This window comes from Cyrtonyx montezumae, unplaced genomic scaffold (assembly GCF_038088225.1).
Source record: "Cyrtonyx montezumae isolate F1298 unplaced genomic scaffold, pur_monq_1.0 scaffold_2, whole genome shotgun sequence".
Taxonomy (NCBI): domain Eukaryota; kingdom Metazoa; phylum Chordata; class Aves; order Galliformes; family Odontophoridae; genus Cyrtonyx; species Cyrtonyx montezumae.
In genome coordinates this window covers 62,371,571-62,389,096 of record NW_027071936.1, presented here as the reverse complement: position 1 = coordinate 62,389,096, position 17,526 = coordinate 62,371,571, and the positions used below count along the sequence as shown (strand labels likewise).

The window sequence follows — 17,526 nt, the reverse complement described above, 5'->3', positions numbered from 1 at the left end:
ATAAGAAGCAAGAAGGAAACTGCTTCGCAGCCACGCTACCCTCCTCTGAACGTGAGATTTTGTGATTACAGCCCTGCCCCTGCACAAAGATCTCAGCTTGGGCACGCATCTTCCAGCTGCAACAAGAGGAGGACAGGTCACTCATTCTGCAAGCTCTGCTCACAGCTTCCTTCCTGACTGAAGAAAACATCAGGTTGTTATTTTGTTTGCCTAAACAAAGAGAAAAACAAATACCACCCTTTCAAGCACTGTGCCAACCTACAAAGGTTTTGTTTACTAATTCTTAGGCTGAACAATAAACAAATGAACAGCTTCAGGGAGTCCTTATGACCCTGTAGTACTTTCCAAGGTTATTCTTAGCATTACCCTCAAAGCAACAGCAAGGATTACCAGCCCCTTTATATCTGATGAAGAGATTTCTGCTATTCATTCATGGAAACGTTGATCAATATCTCTCTGGTTCTAAAGAGAGAGGTGACCATGCAGCCATGCACCAGCAACACCTGCACCTTCATGCCTGCACAGAGACCACCAGCCTGCAGCCTGGTTGGGTTATTATCCCCTAGGTATCAAACATCATGAACCACACATCTAATACCGTACACCACAAGAAGGTTCTCCTTCTGATGCTTCTGATATTCCACAGGAAAATACTGCCACTCCATTGTGAGCCCAGCCAGGAATATCTTTTGTTCACAGCTTCACTGCCAATGATAAATTTTGCACATTAACGGTACAAAGTATGGCTTAAATCAAACCTTAAACATAAATGCAAAAGTAATTTAAACTGGTGAACTGAAAACAACAGTGTAAATAATTTCATTTTGCAAATGTAGTCCTCTTAAAGAACTGTTGGTTTTCAATGGTTGTTAGCTGTTGCCGAGTAGGTAAATAAACTACGCGCATCTACTTAAGTGATTATGAAGCTTAATATACTCTAGATGTTTTATTAAGTAGACAATTTACTAGGCAATTATCTTTTTAAATGTGATTCCTAAGTGCTTCAGAAATATTTAATAAGTCTTAAAGCACCTTTTGCCATGGTGATCCTTCCCTGTTTCTAAAAGGCCAACCCAAGGAAGGGATGATTAACATGTTTTGACTCTTCTTCCATCAGACCAAGCCTGCTCCAGGATAACAGGACTGCTCTTCCCCATACCAACCACCACCTGTTGCATGGAGTTCTTCACTCTGACTCAGCAATGAGAACAATGTGCACTGTCAGGGAGAGAGCCATTAGCAATGAAGGCTGCCTGCCAGGAGGCAGCAGAACACTGGAGTAAGTGCCCGTAAAGGAACGAGGAGGTTTTGCTGCATGCTTTTATCAAGATGCCAACTTCATGTTAATCTGACTTTGCCTAATAAAATACCAAAAGGTAAAGGCAAGACACGCAAAAGCAACTGCTGCCCTTCACAGGAAAGGGGCTCACTTTGGGAATGGCTTCAGTTACTCCGCTATGAATAACAAGTTCAATTTAGTATGCTCTCAAGGGTTTTAAAAATACATGCATACATCTCAAGCAACCATCAGTGCAGCCACCGTTATGCTGCATCTCTCCTCTTTCTGCCTGCATACTCCTCCATGTCTAACTGCATCATCACGCACCGATTTCCAAGTTGTACAACTCCTAATCTCTGCTTTGAGCACTCATTCCTTAATAATGTGCATCGAAATCTGCAGTGTGTTCCGCCAGCGGTGCTTGTCATGAGCATCCCAGAATGATTCCTGAGCACTGAACACTGCACAGCCAGATGTGCAGCCAGGCTGAGAATTTACACATTGCACAGCTTCTGCCCTAAGGGACAGAGCCAGCTCTAAGAAGCTTCCAACACAGGACGTGTGCAAGAAGCAGGAGGGGAAGTATAGAATTCATTTTAAGCCTTTTCATGGTCCCTCTCCCCACTGTCTGGCTGCAAGTCCTCATCTTCAGCTTTGGGAACTGAACCCTGCTGTTTGAAAGGCACGGAGATCCGTCAGAGGGGAAGATGGGGGTTAGGGAAAGAAAGCTTTACACCAAAAACGATCTGAACCTCCTACCCACACTCCCAGTACCTCATCCAGCCCATGAATCAACCAGCCTGGCCCAAGCACCCCACATGCCCCTATCTGCCTGAACAGGGCAGGCTCTGGGACCCAAAAGGCCATGGTGATGGAAATCCATGCTTCGCACGCACCGTTACTGCAACGAGAGGGCTGTAAAAAAACCCTGTACCACTTAATTCATTTCACCCCTTTGAGGAACTCTGCCACCTGGAAATGTTACACTCTGCACTGAACAGGAGGCACTGCTGGTAACCATACAGCTCAGGAGTCACACATCCTTACAAAATGGAGATCAATCTTTCTCTGCATAATCAAAACAGTCATTTAAAAACAAACACGGCATGTAATTGTCATCAGAAGTTTTCCAACCTAACACTGCATGTGTTTACATACAAGGAATTATACTTTTGAAACAAGCATTGCTGCTTTCAGTGAAAGCTGCTCTTGCCAATCACACTGCTATCTCGCAGGCACTGCAACCCCAAAGAACTCCATAACCCCTCGAGTTTTACCAAGAACACGTTCTCTCTGCATCCAATTAAGTCACTAATGGGGAAAAAAATAAGCAATCAAAACAACTGAACACCGCTTGACACTGATCTGCAAACATTCAGAGGTATGCACAGATAGGCAGCAGATGAAAAATTCAAAGACTGTTTTTGAATGAAGGAGTCTATTGACTGATGCACAGAGATCCTCCAGCACTCAGTGTACAGAACACTTGCCTGCAGACAGATCTCCTTGCACACACAGGAGTTCTCAGCCCACTCACATAATTTGAAAAACAAAAAGTAATAGAGAAAATGTAACTTTTCCAGCCTGATTTTGTTTATTTAATAAAAACTTATAAATGAAGAATGAGCTTGTAATATTTGGGAGAGATTTTTTACATATGTAACATGCATCTCCCTTAGATAGTAGTATTAGTACATGTTAATGTGTCAAGAGCAGAAGTAAGAAGCAGGGTTTGGTTCAGCTCAGGTGGATCAGAGCAGTCTGCACCTCCCTCTGGGTAAAGAGTGTCCTCCTAACATCTAACCTAAATATCCCTTCCTTCTGCTTGAAAGCATTCCCCCTTGATCCCGTCACTGTTTGTATTTCCACTTCAGTAATTCTCTGAGTAGATATCAAACAGACACAGTTATTTTTGTTTTCTTGGGATGCTCTGAAAAAGTTTACATAGAGTATGACATACATATTTTTATAGACAGACAAATACATATTATGTGTATATTATGTTTGTATTACATATACTTGAATATTACATGCACATATAAAATATGAAAACATTTTTATATATTATAAAAGCCACAGCGCCATGAAACCAAAATAGGGTATATTGTATAGGGGTACATACAGGGGTATTTCTCCTTTTGAAAAGTCCTCACTGAGCTGGAATTAGATTACGTACACACTGCTTATACATCCATTTATGTACACACAGGCTACACGATTAACATATTATTTACACACAGTTATCCACCTCCCCATCCATGTGCCCACAACCACTGAGCACAAAGCACAGCAGTCTCAGCCATCCACATGCCCATCTTCCGCAGCACAGGAGATGTGGGGAGCTCCGTGCAGCACTGCACTCTGTCTTTAGGTTGCTGGGACAAAAAAAAAATGGGGGTTTCAGGCCTAGCAGCAGGCCCAGCTCTGCCAGCATCCCTCTGCCTCTATGGGAGTGGCAGAGGGGTTAATGGCACCAGGAGCAACAGCACCAGTCATCCCAACCTGAACTCATCCGAACCCAAACTGCTGCACTGGGGCATTGTAATGCTGAAGGAACAAACTGATTAATAATAATAATAATAATACTTAGGCACTGATTTCCAACCAGGCATTTCTATCTAAACTTCCCACATCACCCAAGTGATGACACAAACGAGCCGTTCCAGCACTGCTTCTGGAGGAGGAGGTACCACGGTGCGCTGACATTTCTAGCTAACTGCGGGCTGCAACAGAAAGCAAACATCGCTGCGGCGATGCTGAGCTCAGGGCGCAAAGAAAAGTTGCAGAACCCAGCGGCAGAACGCGTCTCGATCCCGGAACATATCTCCATCAGACGCAACTTGTTTTTACACCCCTCCCCACCCCCCCGCGGAAACAACGCACAGCCAAATCTGTCCGCGAGATGCGCGGCAGAGGATTCAGGAGAGCAAAAAAGAGCGCACGGAACTTCCTATTCGCTATTTTGAACGGAAGGCGGACGCGCAGCGCTCGGAACAGCCCACTTCCGACGGCCGAGAGCTGTCACCGCGGGCGGGGGGTGTTAAGGGGAGGGGGGTGTTAAAGGGACGGGGGGGGTCGGACGGGGCGGTCAATGAGCGCTCTGCGGGAGCCGGGGCAGAGCCGCGCATCCCCGCGCAACAAAGAGCCCCTTCGGAAACCGCATCCCAACGCGGCTCACGCAAAGACAAGCGCGCTGAATGAGCGCACGGCGCTGCGTTCCCACGCCGCCGCGCTGCGCGTCCGGTTGCGCGGCCACCCCGCCCTGCGCGCCCCGGAGGTGGGTGGATAAATGGAAAAAAAAAAAAAATAGTGGGGGAGGAAGGGGGGAAGGAAATGAAAAATGATCCAAATACCAGCGAAAAGAAGCACCCCGCCGGGCCGGGCGCTGCAGGCAGCCCCCCCCCCTCGCACCCACCTTGCATCCCCGCCGCCGGCCCCGCCGCGTTCTGCCTCCGCCGCTGAAAATACGGGGCAGACGGCGGCGGCCAATCGGAGCGCGCGGCGCCACGCCCGCAGCCAATGGCGGCCGCCCGCCGCTGGCCGCCCGCCAACCCGGGCGCAGCTCATTAGGCGGCCGCCAGCAGCGGGGGGAGGGGCGCGGCACGGCCGCGGCGGGGGGGGGGGGGGGGAAGTCTCCTCCCCCCCACTTTTTTTTTCCTTTACCTTTTTTCCACTTTTTTTTCTCCTTTTTCTCTTCCTCCTTTTCCATTCCCAAATCTTTTTGCTTTCTCCCTCCCTTCCCTCCTTGCTTTTTCCCCCCTCCTTGCTATTTTTCCTCTTCTCCCCCTTTTCACCCTTTCTTCTTTCCATCTCCCCAGTTTTTCCCTTTTTCTTTGCCACATTTCCCCTTTATCCTCCTCCTTTTCCTTCCTCCTCCTTTTCCTTCCTCCTCCTTTTCCTTCCTCCTCCTTTTCCTTCCTCCTCCTTTTCCTTCCTCCTCCTTTTCCTTCCTCCTCCTTTTCCTTTTCTTCCCTTTTTCATTTTTTCCTCCGCGTTCCTTATTCTCATTTTCCCCCATTATTTTACTTTCCTCCATTCTTTTTCCCATATTTTCCCTTTTCCTTTTTTTTCCTTTTTCCCGAAATTTTGCCAATTTTTCTCCTTTTTCCCCTCTTTTCCACTCTTCCTCTCCTTCATTTTCCCCCTTTCTTTTTCTTCCCCCCCCCGTTTTTCCCCATCCTCCCTCCCCCCCTTTTTCCCTCTTCTCTCCCCTTTCTTTTTCCTCCTTTTCCTATTTTTCCTTTTTTCTCATTTTTTCACCTTTTCTCAATGTTTCTCTCCTTGACTTTTTTCCCTCTCTCTTTTTTAATAATTATTATTGCACAAAAGCACATTCTGTGGGCTATTTTACCATGCCAGCGTCCAGCTCATCTTTGGGAATCCCAGCAGAGAAGAAGATGGAAACAGCATGTCCCCCAGCTACACAGGTGCTCACAGCCTCATTTCCTTCCAACAAAGACACAGAAATATTCAGTTGCTACCATCCAATCCACTTTAGGAACACCAGCTCCAAACCCAGAGCCGTGTAGACCACAGCTTCACTCCAGCACACAGAGCCCTGTGCTCTACTGCTACTGGGAAATCGACAGCAAAACCTCATTTTCTTATTATTTAACTTGAGTCCTACAACTTTGGAAACAAGTATCTGCTTTGCTAAAACTGCTCTGCCCTCATCCGGCCCCACCTGCAGTGCTGCATCCAGACCTGGAGCCTCCAGCACAAGAAGGATACAGAGCTGTGGACACCCATCCCTGGAGGAGCTCAAGGACGGGGCCCTGGACAGCCTGGGCTGGTGGGGGCACCCAGCCCGTGGCCGAGCATGAAAAGAAATGGGCTTTAAGATCCCTTCCAACCCCAAGCCATGCTATGATTCTATGAAAATTACCAAATCGCATTTGCTGAAAACTCCTGCCCCAACAAGCCCCGTTATTAATTAGCTCAGTGTTTGCTAATACAGGCTACCACACGCCGTGCGGTGCTGGAGCTGATACCGACACAAGTCCCGGTGCTGACTTACAGGAGGGAGCAGCTCCCTAACAGCTCAGCACAGACAGGTCTGCAAGGTGCCCCATGAGCCAAGCAGCCAGCAGAGCCCCGAGCTGCTGCCAGGCTCCCAGTGACTGTGACACCTCTCCCAGCCCTGGCATCTGCCACAGTCGATAAAATGATTTGCCAAATTAATAAAATATATATCACGAAGCATACATTTTTATTAAAGAATAATTTCACGATAACCAAGTAACGTGGATGCTTCCAAGCATAAGATTAAATTACATGCTGAGCAAATCTGGCATTTTGTGATAAACTGCAAAAATAGTCCAGCATCAACATCAACATCAGCAGCCGTCGTTGTGGGAATACTCAAAGATTCCCAGCACCTCTGTGCTGACACACTCAACGACCAGTGTCATACCGACAGACGGACGTCTGCCAGCACCATCCCCACATTGGCCCTACTCCTCTGCATTGCCAAACATGTCGTGCACTCCCACAGGCCTCACGTGATCACAGCTTGCCAGGTCATCCAGATATTGCTCTTAAGTGCATTGTTTCCTGGAATTGTATTTGGACAGTGGCACTGCTTCTGGATTGTATTAAGTCCCTGGGTATTTTACACACCTAAGATACAGAACTCCCATGGACTTCTCAGCTAAACACAGGACACTGGGTCTGTCCCAGCCTTCTTGCTAACTATCAGTGATGGAGGCTTAATCCTGAGATGCTGTCATGAAACAAAAATCAAGCAGAGCCTAAGTGATATAAAACAGCACTTGTTTCGATTAAATCCAGTACGAATCAAGTTCCTGTTTTGAAACAAATGGCATTTAATAATATATTAAACATAATCAGGAACATATTGGAAGCTATAACCCCATCAGCTCTTTCCCATGGCATTCATTTTCTCCAAGGCCATCTCCTCATTTCAATTCAATCATTTATAGGATATTGCTAAGTTAATGAACGGACATGGTACCTTGAGAACAGCTACCACACTGGGTCGGCTGCTGTCTTCCTTAACTACAGCAACTTAGATCAGCAACAGAATAAATGCGTCCTCTGGCATATTGTTAGCAACTTGAAATGTATTAGAAGACACTCATTTTCTTCACGATGCGGTATTTTTGTTCGGAAAACATAACCAATTATTCCTGCTTATAAGGGACCATTTGTTACAAGATTTTACAAATTTTCTGCATGGTGATCATTTCATTTCTGAAGAACAAACCCACACTGCTATGAATCTTTTCAGCCACCAAAGCACGCAGCAGCAATGCATATTTTAGAGAAGCAGCAAACAGGACAAGTTTCAGAGCTACACCCACCACCCTCCAGACAAGATGAGGCGAGAGCATTTTTTCCTTGCCATAAATTACCATTGCCTCCTATAAGCAATTATTTAACTTCTAAAATAGCTGCAACGCAGACAAATTACGAGCTGTAATTACGCAAATGAATCCTTGATACTATATGCACACATGCATATATGTATATCTTCATCTACTCTAAAAGGCATCTGTATGCATAATGGTAAGAATTATAATCAAGTCTAGTACACCAGGACATCTTTACGTATCCCTCCTGATGACAACCTTTCTGTCCTAAATATCTGAAAACCACTGCAGCAATCAAAAATGCCCACTACAGCTCTTCATCTACGTGGTACCAGTCCCTTGACCCTCTTGTACCTTCCTCCTCAAAGCTTGTACTAGTGCTCCCTGAGTTAGGGAATGATATGGGAGGTAAGACCACAAAGGGTGGGTTAGGCAATCTCTGCATGCTCAGTGATCTGAGAATTTCTTTTATTCACTTCCTAAACCACCAAATTTACAGCATTTGTCATGCAATGAATGTTACGTAACAATGATCTCAGGTGACCTTTTTCTTAAGTATTTCATAACATTACTTTTTGCACTCCTATAAGGCTTTAAAATGCCAGATTCCCACATATCTGTGTTTTGCAGAGAAACTTAATAAAAAGATGGTAATCTAATACAGTTGTCTTTTTTCCTATGCTGGTTTTCAGTGCTGATAAAATACAGAGCTACAATAAAAAGCCTTGATACTTCCTGATTTGAAGTACAAGAAAAATGCTATTTTTAAAGTCAAAATCTGTTATAATGATGGGGATGGGGTTGAGTTTGGGCTTCTATTTTTTCCTTTACTTACAGCAAAAATTCTGAATACTGTACATGCACACTCACATCATTTTACAAAACTGTCAACGCCAGATATGTGCTTCCTTCCCTGAACTATCTCCCTGTGTTGTAACCTTCAGCTAAATTTGAAAATATTTTGGTAAACAGAACTGGTGTTTCAGGGGTGTAATTTCAAGAGCATAAGGAATTTAAGAAAACAGTTGATACAGAACTGCATCTAAAAGAGGCTTTTAAGAAACTGTCCGCTCTCTCAACTGAGGAAGCTGGTTGGTTAACCACCCAACCTACATTTTCTTCCTAGTACAATCTTTTTGGATCTACTGAGCTCCTTTTGAACGCTATTTGTACCTTCCATTGTGGTAAAATATCTACTGCATTGGTTAAATATAAGGATTTTTTTTCTCTTAATGCATTTAGCTTATATATATATATATATATATATATATATATATATATATAGTATTTATATCTATATATATTTACTGCAATAGGCTTGCATTCCAAAAGCAGATTGTCTCAGATATGAACGTCCATGCTTTTCCCAGATAAATCATATTGTTTGAATAAAGCACTACAAGCATTAATGGTACAACACATTTCTTAAAAGCACAGGTCTGAGAAGGATTTCACTTAGGCATATTACAGGACTACACAAAGTAAGTCCCGCCATCATCTGGATCTTCCAGTGAAGGAAGCATGTCCATTTTTCCACCCCTCACCAGAATGATGCTGTGGAATTTGGATATTCTAACAATTAGAAAGCCTTTTTAAGGACAGCCTTGATTAAATTCAGCATTTGTTGTACCATGTATGCTTCTACAGCCCTTGGCTTCCAGTTCTCTTAATTCGGCTCCATATTGGCTCCCTCTTATCTAACAGTCTCTTCATCTCCTTCCAACCAAAAAAAAAAAATCAACAAAAACCTCACACTGATAGAGCAGAAAATTCTGTTCTCTTGTTTTTATGCACACCACAGGGACTGCTAATGCACATCCTGTGATCATTTGGTACTCTTTATCTATAATGAGGATCTTGTTGTAAATGCCCATTTTAAAAATCTCCGCCATTACTCACTTCGAAGATGCGACCTTCAATTTTGCATTTTGAATTTGATTCCACTTCTGTTAGCCCAGTTTCCAAAGTCATCTTAGTTATTTCTGTACAACATCCTGATTCTCTTCTATATTTAGGATGCCTTCCAATTTTGTCATTAGCACAGCCCTGCTACTGATGCTAGGTGATGCACATTAAACAAGCCAGTCTCAATACTCCACTGGTAACCTCTCTGGCATGCCACACGTTTTAGAAAAATATTTCACTTTCATAAACAACTGCCAGTACATTGGTGCAGGAAGAAATCGTTCTCCTTGAGCTCTTCTGTCCAGCTGCATCCAGTCTCCTTTCTTTACTACTTCTTACAGTTGGACTAGATGTTCTTAGGGGTCTTTTTCAGCCTTAATGACTCTGTGACTCTTTAGTGTAAGGGTTAAGATACAATGAAACTGCCCACAGCAGCTTGCAAAAAGATGGTGTGTGGCCTCTGTACCATCGACACATGATGGCGAGCAATGTTCTCTGGCTCAAGGTCCTTACCACCACTGGGTGTGCACTGAGGAATCAGATTCCCCCATGGGGGGGAATCACATAGCACACGTTCTATAGACACTTCAGACTAATCTTCAAGAGGAAGACAAAAACCCAACCTCAGCTTGAGAGGCCTGTAATTCTTGGAAGCAGTAGACACTTTAGGAGTCTTGAATTAATTCCCAGGAAGCTTCTTAGTATTCCACAAAACATACTACACCTGCAAGTGCTGAGGGCTGAGTTGAAGCTTTTCTTTGGAGCCAGAAAACACCTGTATTCAAAACAGTGGTTGTTCAGAAACAGAGATTCCCCGGGAATGGCACCAGGGGCTGCTGCGCACAGCCCTCCTGCCTCTGGCCTTCAGAACCTCTAAGAAATGGCTCTGCCAATAAACATTTAGTGGCTTACCCATTTTAAGCACTGCCAACAGCGCAGGATCAAACCAGAGCATTTGCCCGTACCTGCCTCCCCAGCCCCAGCAATCCACCACCACCTTTGAAGCAGCCCACAGCCAGCGGCGAGGCCGGGATGAGTGGGGCCAGGCCCGACGGCCTCTGCATGGAGCAGCCTCTGGAGCTCAGAGCTGCACGTCCCCAAAAGCATGGGATTTCTGGTGCCAGGCTGCGGAGGACTCGCGCCCAGGCGTGTTCTGCAAACGTCGTCTTTTAATTACAGTTGCACACAATCAAAAGAGGCAGCTCTGAAGTTTTGCAGCCACTCGTCTTGAGTGGCATTACACAACCCTCCTGGCACACAGCGGCTGCATGCCAAAGCTGCATGCGTGCAAGGCGATTTTCACTTACAGCATCAACAATACAGTCACAGTTAGGAACTTCAGTGAGCTCTGTGCTCATTAAATCACAGCTGCTTCCCCTGGATGAAGACTTAGATCAAACATCACCAGAACTGCCTTTGTTTGTGTACATATATACAAATACGCTTTTCCCTTTGTTCTGCAAAACAAACTCTTAACAGAAAAGTGTTTATAGTAACACTAAGTAGAATTAAATGTCAATTAACAGTTAATAGCAGTCTCAAGATAACACTTTAGATGTATCACAATGCCATAATAAACTAGCAGCAGAATTGACATTGTTTTGGTTTCAGCTATTGTTTTCTCCTGGAAAGAAACTGCCAGTGGATTAAAACACCTGAATGATCCCAAGCCTTAACAACTCATTTGGAAATGCACCTGAACTCCACTGCTTGCTTGCAAGGAGCTCAGATCACCTCATTTCACTTGTCTATCTGTTCAGTGCAGCTTCGCAAGCGTGAGGAAGGGCTGGCTTTTATATAACAAAGCAGATGGACATTGTCCTATTCCTGCAGTCCTCCATAAGGTCTTTGGAACAAAGGTAATACAGATCCTAGCATCCTGCAGGCAGCACAAACCATAGGAAATGCTATGGCAGAACTTCCTATTTTGTCTTCCCAGAGTGACAATATTGTTCAGTGAGGATAATACAAACCTATCCTTCAATGAAAGGTATTTGTTCCCAAAGCTGTATGGAATACAGAAATACCTACTGAAGACAAAGCTAGTTAAGATATGCAATAATCAACATCCATCATTGCATTCTACACTGACACTCCTTGTGCAGCCCATCTTGCAACATGAATAAGAACAGAAGGTTTTACATGGGTAAATCAGAAATAACAGCTTAAAATAAGATTGTCCATCCCTATGTTCCTTTTTGGAAGAGTTTATAAGCTTCAGGGGCTCTAAAAACACTTCTGCCAAAAAAGATAAATAGCTTAACCATTTTTTGAAGCACTGACAACACTAATGCTTCAAACCAGACTGCACCTGATGTCCCTTTTGGCAAATACAAGACCTCTAAGTCTACAAAAAGCAGCAGCGGATACTGTTGAAGACTGAACTCTAGAATACACTGAAGCATCCAATTTCAGTTCGTTTGAAGTACATCTTCAACACAGCTCACCAACATAGCTCAAAGCTAAGTTCACTTCTACATGAATTTACTGAGGAAAAGAAGCTTGTAGGAGCATTAATCATGTGCCACGCCACCCAACTCCCACGTGCTATGCTACAAGCATTTCAGTACATTTGGAAAAGGAGGTAAAGCTCCTCAACAGCTAGCTGCATTGCTCTTCTTCCACCACGAGCCCAACAGGAAGGTGGCAGCTGGAAGAAGGGTGGGGTATGAACTCCCTCCATAGGAATTTTACAGCATATATATGCTGCCCCGTTGTCAGGGCTTGATGCCTTATTTTAAAGTTATCTGTCAAAATGTGCAACATATTTGACAAAAAAAAAAAAGGAAAGCAATAAGCATTTTAACTTTATTCCATCTGCAAATAGGTACAGGGTAGTGACAAAGTGCTGAGCGAATCTGGTTTAAGAGGAATAGGCTTCCAGTCTCTTTGGTCAGGGGACATCCCTGCACGTATCACAGATAAATGGATTCCAAAGGCATCCTGGCAACACCAGTCAGCATGTCCCTCAACATGCCAGTGACAGGCAAGCAGTTTCCATCAAACCCTGAAGACTCACAGATCAACTAAACACTGTAAGTCAACGAGGTTATGTTTTATTTAAACATAGAAGAAACAAATCCATTAAAAAACAAAAGAAAAATAAAAAAGGAAGCAGTTGAACAAGGCAGAAAAGAGTGCTGTAGCTGTCCTTGGCACAGAAAAGGACAGCTATTCAAGAAGCTAATTTCACCTTGCTTGAACTAGAAACTCTCTACAGGGGTTAAGCAAACAAATTTATACTTTCAATAACCCCAACACCTGGAGTGCAAATAACCAGGCAAACTAATGCATTCAACAATACTTTGTCCTTCTGTAGCATCTCTCATTTGGGCACCCAGAATTTTCTGGTTAATGTTTGGATGTATTATTTTTGGATTTACACTCTAACAAAACCAAAATACAGATCAGAGTGCAGTGAGAGTTTATGAATTGCTTGACTCAGTCTCCACGCATAAAAACTTCAGATGGCATAAATAATCAACTGCCCCAAAGTGCCACTTAAACAGCCCTTTAATCAAATTCAGTATCAGAAATGTTAGAAAAAGAAAGCAGAAGTCATTTTTTAAAAAATGCCCATAAGGAAAAGAGATGCTGATTATAGGGCAGCATTAAAATACAAAAATGATTTTTGTTATGAAACGTTATTCTGTGATTACAATACTCTGCTTAAATCATTCCTAAACTGTGCACAGGAAGATGGGACATAAATCTTTTTTATTATTATTATTTTTAATAAAGTGCAATGGGTAAGGGAGAATAAAAACATTATTCATGGCAAAACAGTATTTCACATCTGAAATACTGTTACAATGAGAACGTGCCATTTGATCACATAACATCTGATAAATCAAAATCAAGAGGCACTAAAAAAATGTCAGAAGCCAAGATATATAGCAACATATGAGAACACCTGAGGTTTAATATAATTATTTGTAATTTCTGAACTCCATTGTAATACCTACCTAACTCGTTTAGCTGCTTCAAAATTTGTTTAATGATGTTGAATTTAATCCAAAATAAGGGAATTAGAAATATATGTAATTTCAGTTCAGGAAGAAAAGGACCTACACACAGTCACTGGCAGATATTTCAGCAGGCAATGAGCATCTTCACAAAAGAAAAGACAATTTTCTTAAAGCTTGTGTCATTATTATTATTTTTAGTGTAAAAATAGAAGGAAAAAGTATTTCTGACAACTAAATAAGTAGTAAAACCCACATGGAAATGCCAAGTAGCTGAAGGACCCATAGCGGGCCTGGCCCAGAGCAGAGCTCCTACCTGAGCTATGGTGTGCAAGGAATGGAGCAAAAACCTGCAAGCTTTGAAAAACTGACCCTACAAATTATTTGAAATACATCCTGCTAATCTCCCCCCAGTAATTAAGGGAGTTTGAGACCATCTAATATAAGCTGATGCATATTTTTGTATAATAAACATTTGATTTTCTTTCGTTTTTTTCATCTGAATTTAGACCATTTTACAGCGCAGTTCTTAAAAGAGAATTGTATCACAGTGGAGAACAGGAATACAGATCAAGTATGTAAGAAATATTTATAGTGTCAACAGTATTATGTAAAGCAAGTTGCTATGACTCATTCTGATCTAGCCATAATAATAAAGATTGTCTTTGAAGGGGCTGAAGTACCTGTCAACAGAAAAGATGAATAAGCTCAACAATTTAAAAAAAAAAACACATTTAGCTAAAATGATACAGCCTTACTAAAGCTCAAAAGCAGAAGCAGACTCATGTTAACTATCACAAACCCACAAAATGTGAGAAAAGTTGAAGTATTTTTTTCACTGTTTTCCTAAGCTTCTCCAAGGCTTTACTGACTTACCATGAATGAGAGCAAATGCTTTGTTTTGGTTTGTTTTTTTTGTCTACTGGTCAACCACCCAGTAGGAAAACTATATAATTTAAGGCTTTGAACATGAAAACATTCTCCTGAATAGATTTGATAGGAAAACCTATACAGTTCATGGATTATATGGATCACTTTTTCTGTATATTGACTATTTTCCTCTCAGCAGAAGCACAAAACTGGCACCAACAAAATGATGAAAGGCATTGAACAGCAAGGATGAACTGCTGACAAGTTTCTCCTTTAAAGCAGAGATCCAGTTTCCTAGCAGCCTGTGTTGGTTTTTAAGGGAGCAGATGACATGGCTGATGTGTGCAGGGGATTTGGAGAAGGTTGGGTCAGCCACGAAGGAATTAAGAATGTCCAGGATCACTATTAGAATCTATACAAGCCACTCTATAAAAGAGGAGGCTATGTATTTCACTGCATAGTCTGCATGTCACAGAGATTACTGTCTCCTTGGAAAAGAAAAAGGAAGAAATCTCTAGAGCTGCGATGAAGACACTGCCATTAGGGGAACAAACATTCTGTGCCATCCTGAACAGAAGTGTACAATATTATCCTACAGAGTATTTCATTTTGCAGACACTCCAGAAATGTAGTCTCATCCAAAGAGACAAATACTCATTAACCTTCAAGTTTATGAGTATTTTAAAGCTTTTACTTATCTGAGTTGAAAGAATTAAAGTGATTTAATAAACTAACATACAGCAACTACTCTAAGAACTGAGCTGCAAAATAGGCTAAATAAATCATTCTCACAATAAAGTTTTCTGGTAGCTTTGGGTGAACACATGGCCCCTACCTATGATCTCCCAAAACCACAAGGGGCATCTGAATCACTGGAACCTTCCCAGAGCATCTCTAAAATGATCTGAGATCAGGGAATGGGAATACTGTAGTGTTCCTTAGGTTGAAGTTCACCCAAAGTGCTCACCTCTTATACTGCACTGTCTCCAGCAGCTGAAGGTATGCTACACATTTATCAATTCTGTTACCCCAAATGCCTTGCCAAAAGTCATCATCTGAAGCTCAGAAAAATGTTATAGTTTTCTTGAATGCACTCAATTGCTTACAGTCCTGTAAGATTTACACAGATTGGCAGATTTCAGATCATTTGAGATGTTAATTAGTAATTCGTGAAAACAGACTTTGTTCTAAACAACTAAATTATGGATGTGCAATTTTGTCTTCCAATTATTTGACTTCTTTATATTTCTTCCTATAGTCTATCACACATTATGTATTTGTTATATCACTCACTCAACAGTGCATTTGCTCTTTCCAGTAGAACACAAAATTAGATCTTCTTTCATCTCAGTACACAGAGATATGCTATCGCTGTGAAAGTGCATGTGTACATGCAAGAAAAAAAAGCTACCACTAGTTTTTAGGGTAAAGATGTATTTGCTCTCAAGCTCATTCAATTAAACTTTTTTTTTTAATTAATGGTTAACTGGCAGTAAGTTTGCACAATTTCAAATTGCATTTTTGCACATTACAAGCTTCATGTTGAGAAGCACGCATATAATAAGGTTTATTATTTCCATTTTCATGCTACTCTTTGCCAGAAAGGCACACTGAAACCCATCTGTTCTATTTCCTGGCTGAGGTTAGACAAGAAAAAGAAACTCTGCACAGCACTATCACTGCAAGTGATATTGATTAAAGCACAGTTTGGAGATCCAAAGTGCTTACTCAGAGCAGGCCCTGATAGACTCAGATGAAACTAAGGAGGAAAAGTGTATCAAATACAGCACACAGAAGAAATACAGAGCAGGAGATGTGCAGTACTGGAATCTGTTCTGGCAGATCCCTGAGATAAAGTCTTCAGGTACCTTCAAATCTACAATCTTTCATTTATTTATTTATTTTATTTTATTTTGTGCCAGTTTATAATTGAAGCATGTACCCAAAAGAAAAGGAAGTATATTCGGGGTGCCTTTTCTGCACTTTGCAATGCAGGAATTCCAATGGGGCACACAGAGTGCACCTTTTTACCTTCCCAATGAAGACGGGAGGGTTTGAAGGTTCTTTTGCTGTTTGTGGGGTTGTTTTTTCTTTGGTTTCCTTTTTGGTTGTTTTGCTGTTGTTGTTTTTTTCACGTGCTATCTCTTTGTAATGCTATAGAATTTCCTCATCCAAGACATAAGTACCAATTTCCTCATCCAAGACATAAGAATAGTTCTTCGTTTCATCTGTCAAGCAACAAGTAATCTGATGAGAGTTCAGTGCGTGAAGGAGCGTAAGTAATCAGGATGTTGGTAAACTTAGCTGAGACAATGCAAATTGATTCTGAAAAAAGGAGGAAGAAGGGCCTGCAAAATATCAGAATTAAAGGGAAACAAAAATCTGCATGACTTACTTTGAAGTGAACAGGGTAGGCAGAATGCCCCAAGCCGCTGCATGTTGACTAGGTGGGGAAAGGACATATCTCAGAACTGGAAGCAGTTTGGTATTTAAGATAGCACCTACGAAACTGAAAACGTTTAAAAACCATGACTGAAAGATGCAGCTGTGAGCCACAAAGAGAGAGCTCCAAACAAGGTACAGAATAATTGCAGGTAGTACGACTGCAATATAAAGGAGATTCAATTGAAGTGTAAGGCAGCTTGACTTCCTAATGCCAAGGTAATGCCAAATCTCAAGCAGGTGTATGCAACGCAGATGCAAATATCAACACAACTGCAAAACCTCAGTTTAGGCATTAACTCAACATATTCTTTCCTTCCTCCCTCTTTGAAAACTTGTAGTTAGGGAATGCTGCTTCCAGAGCTGCAGAAAGTAATGTCTACAACATTAAAAACTCAGCACAGCCATGAGCCCAAGACACATTTGGGCTCCTTTATGCATGCTGATACAGCAATCTGAGTTAACTCTCATGAAGCTTCTGCAACAGCCAGCAGGCTAACTTCCACAAATAACTGCTCTCCCATAACAAATTCAGATTCAACACTGAGTTGCACAAAGCCACTGGCTCAGATCTGTCTTACCACTTACAGTATCTAAATTAGGCACTCTGATCAAAGTAGAAGTTCCTCTTATGTGGGACTGGAAAGGATATAAATGTCCAAATCATATCATCTGAATTAAAATCTTAATCACTTTTCAGACTGCTTTTCCTCCCCCACTGACTGGGAAGCCA

General features: G+C 42.3%; 1 protein-coding gene across 4 annotated transcripts in view; it reads right to left on the bottom strand.

The window, feature by feature from the left end:
* CTBP1 (C-terminal binding protein 1) overlaps positions 1–17,526 on the bottom strand; it is a 211,463-nt gene that overhangs the window by 123,674 nt on the left and 70,263 nt on the right. The window contains exon 1 of one of the 4 annotated variants that reach the window (XM_065735904.1): positions 4,695–4,716. The exons of the other annotated variants lie outside the window; for them this stretch is intronic. Within the exon in view, the coding sequence (XP_065591976.1) occupies positions 4,695–4,701 (7 nt within the window). The 5' untranslated portion in view covers positions 4,702–4,716. Of the gene's footprint in view, positions 1–4,694; positions 4,717–17,526 lie in introns of those variants that run through there. 4 annotated transcript variants of the gene reach the window in all.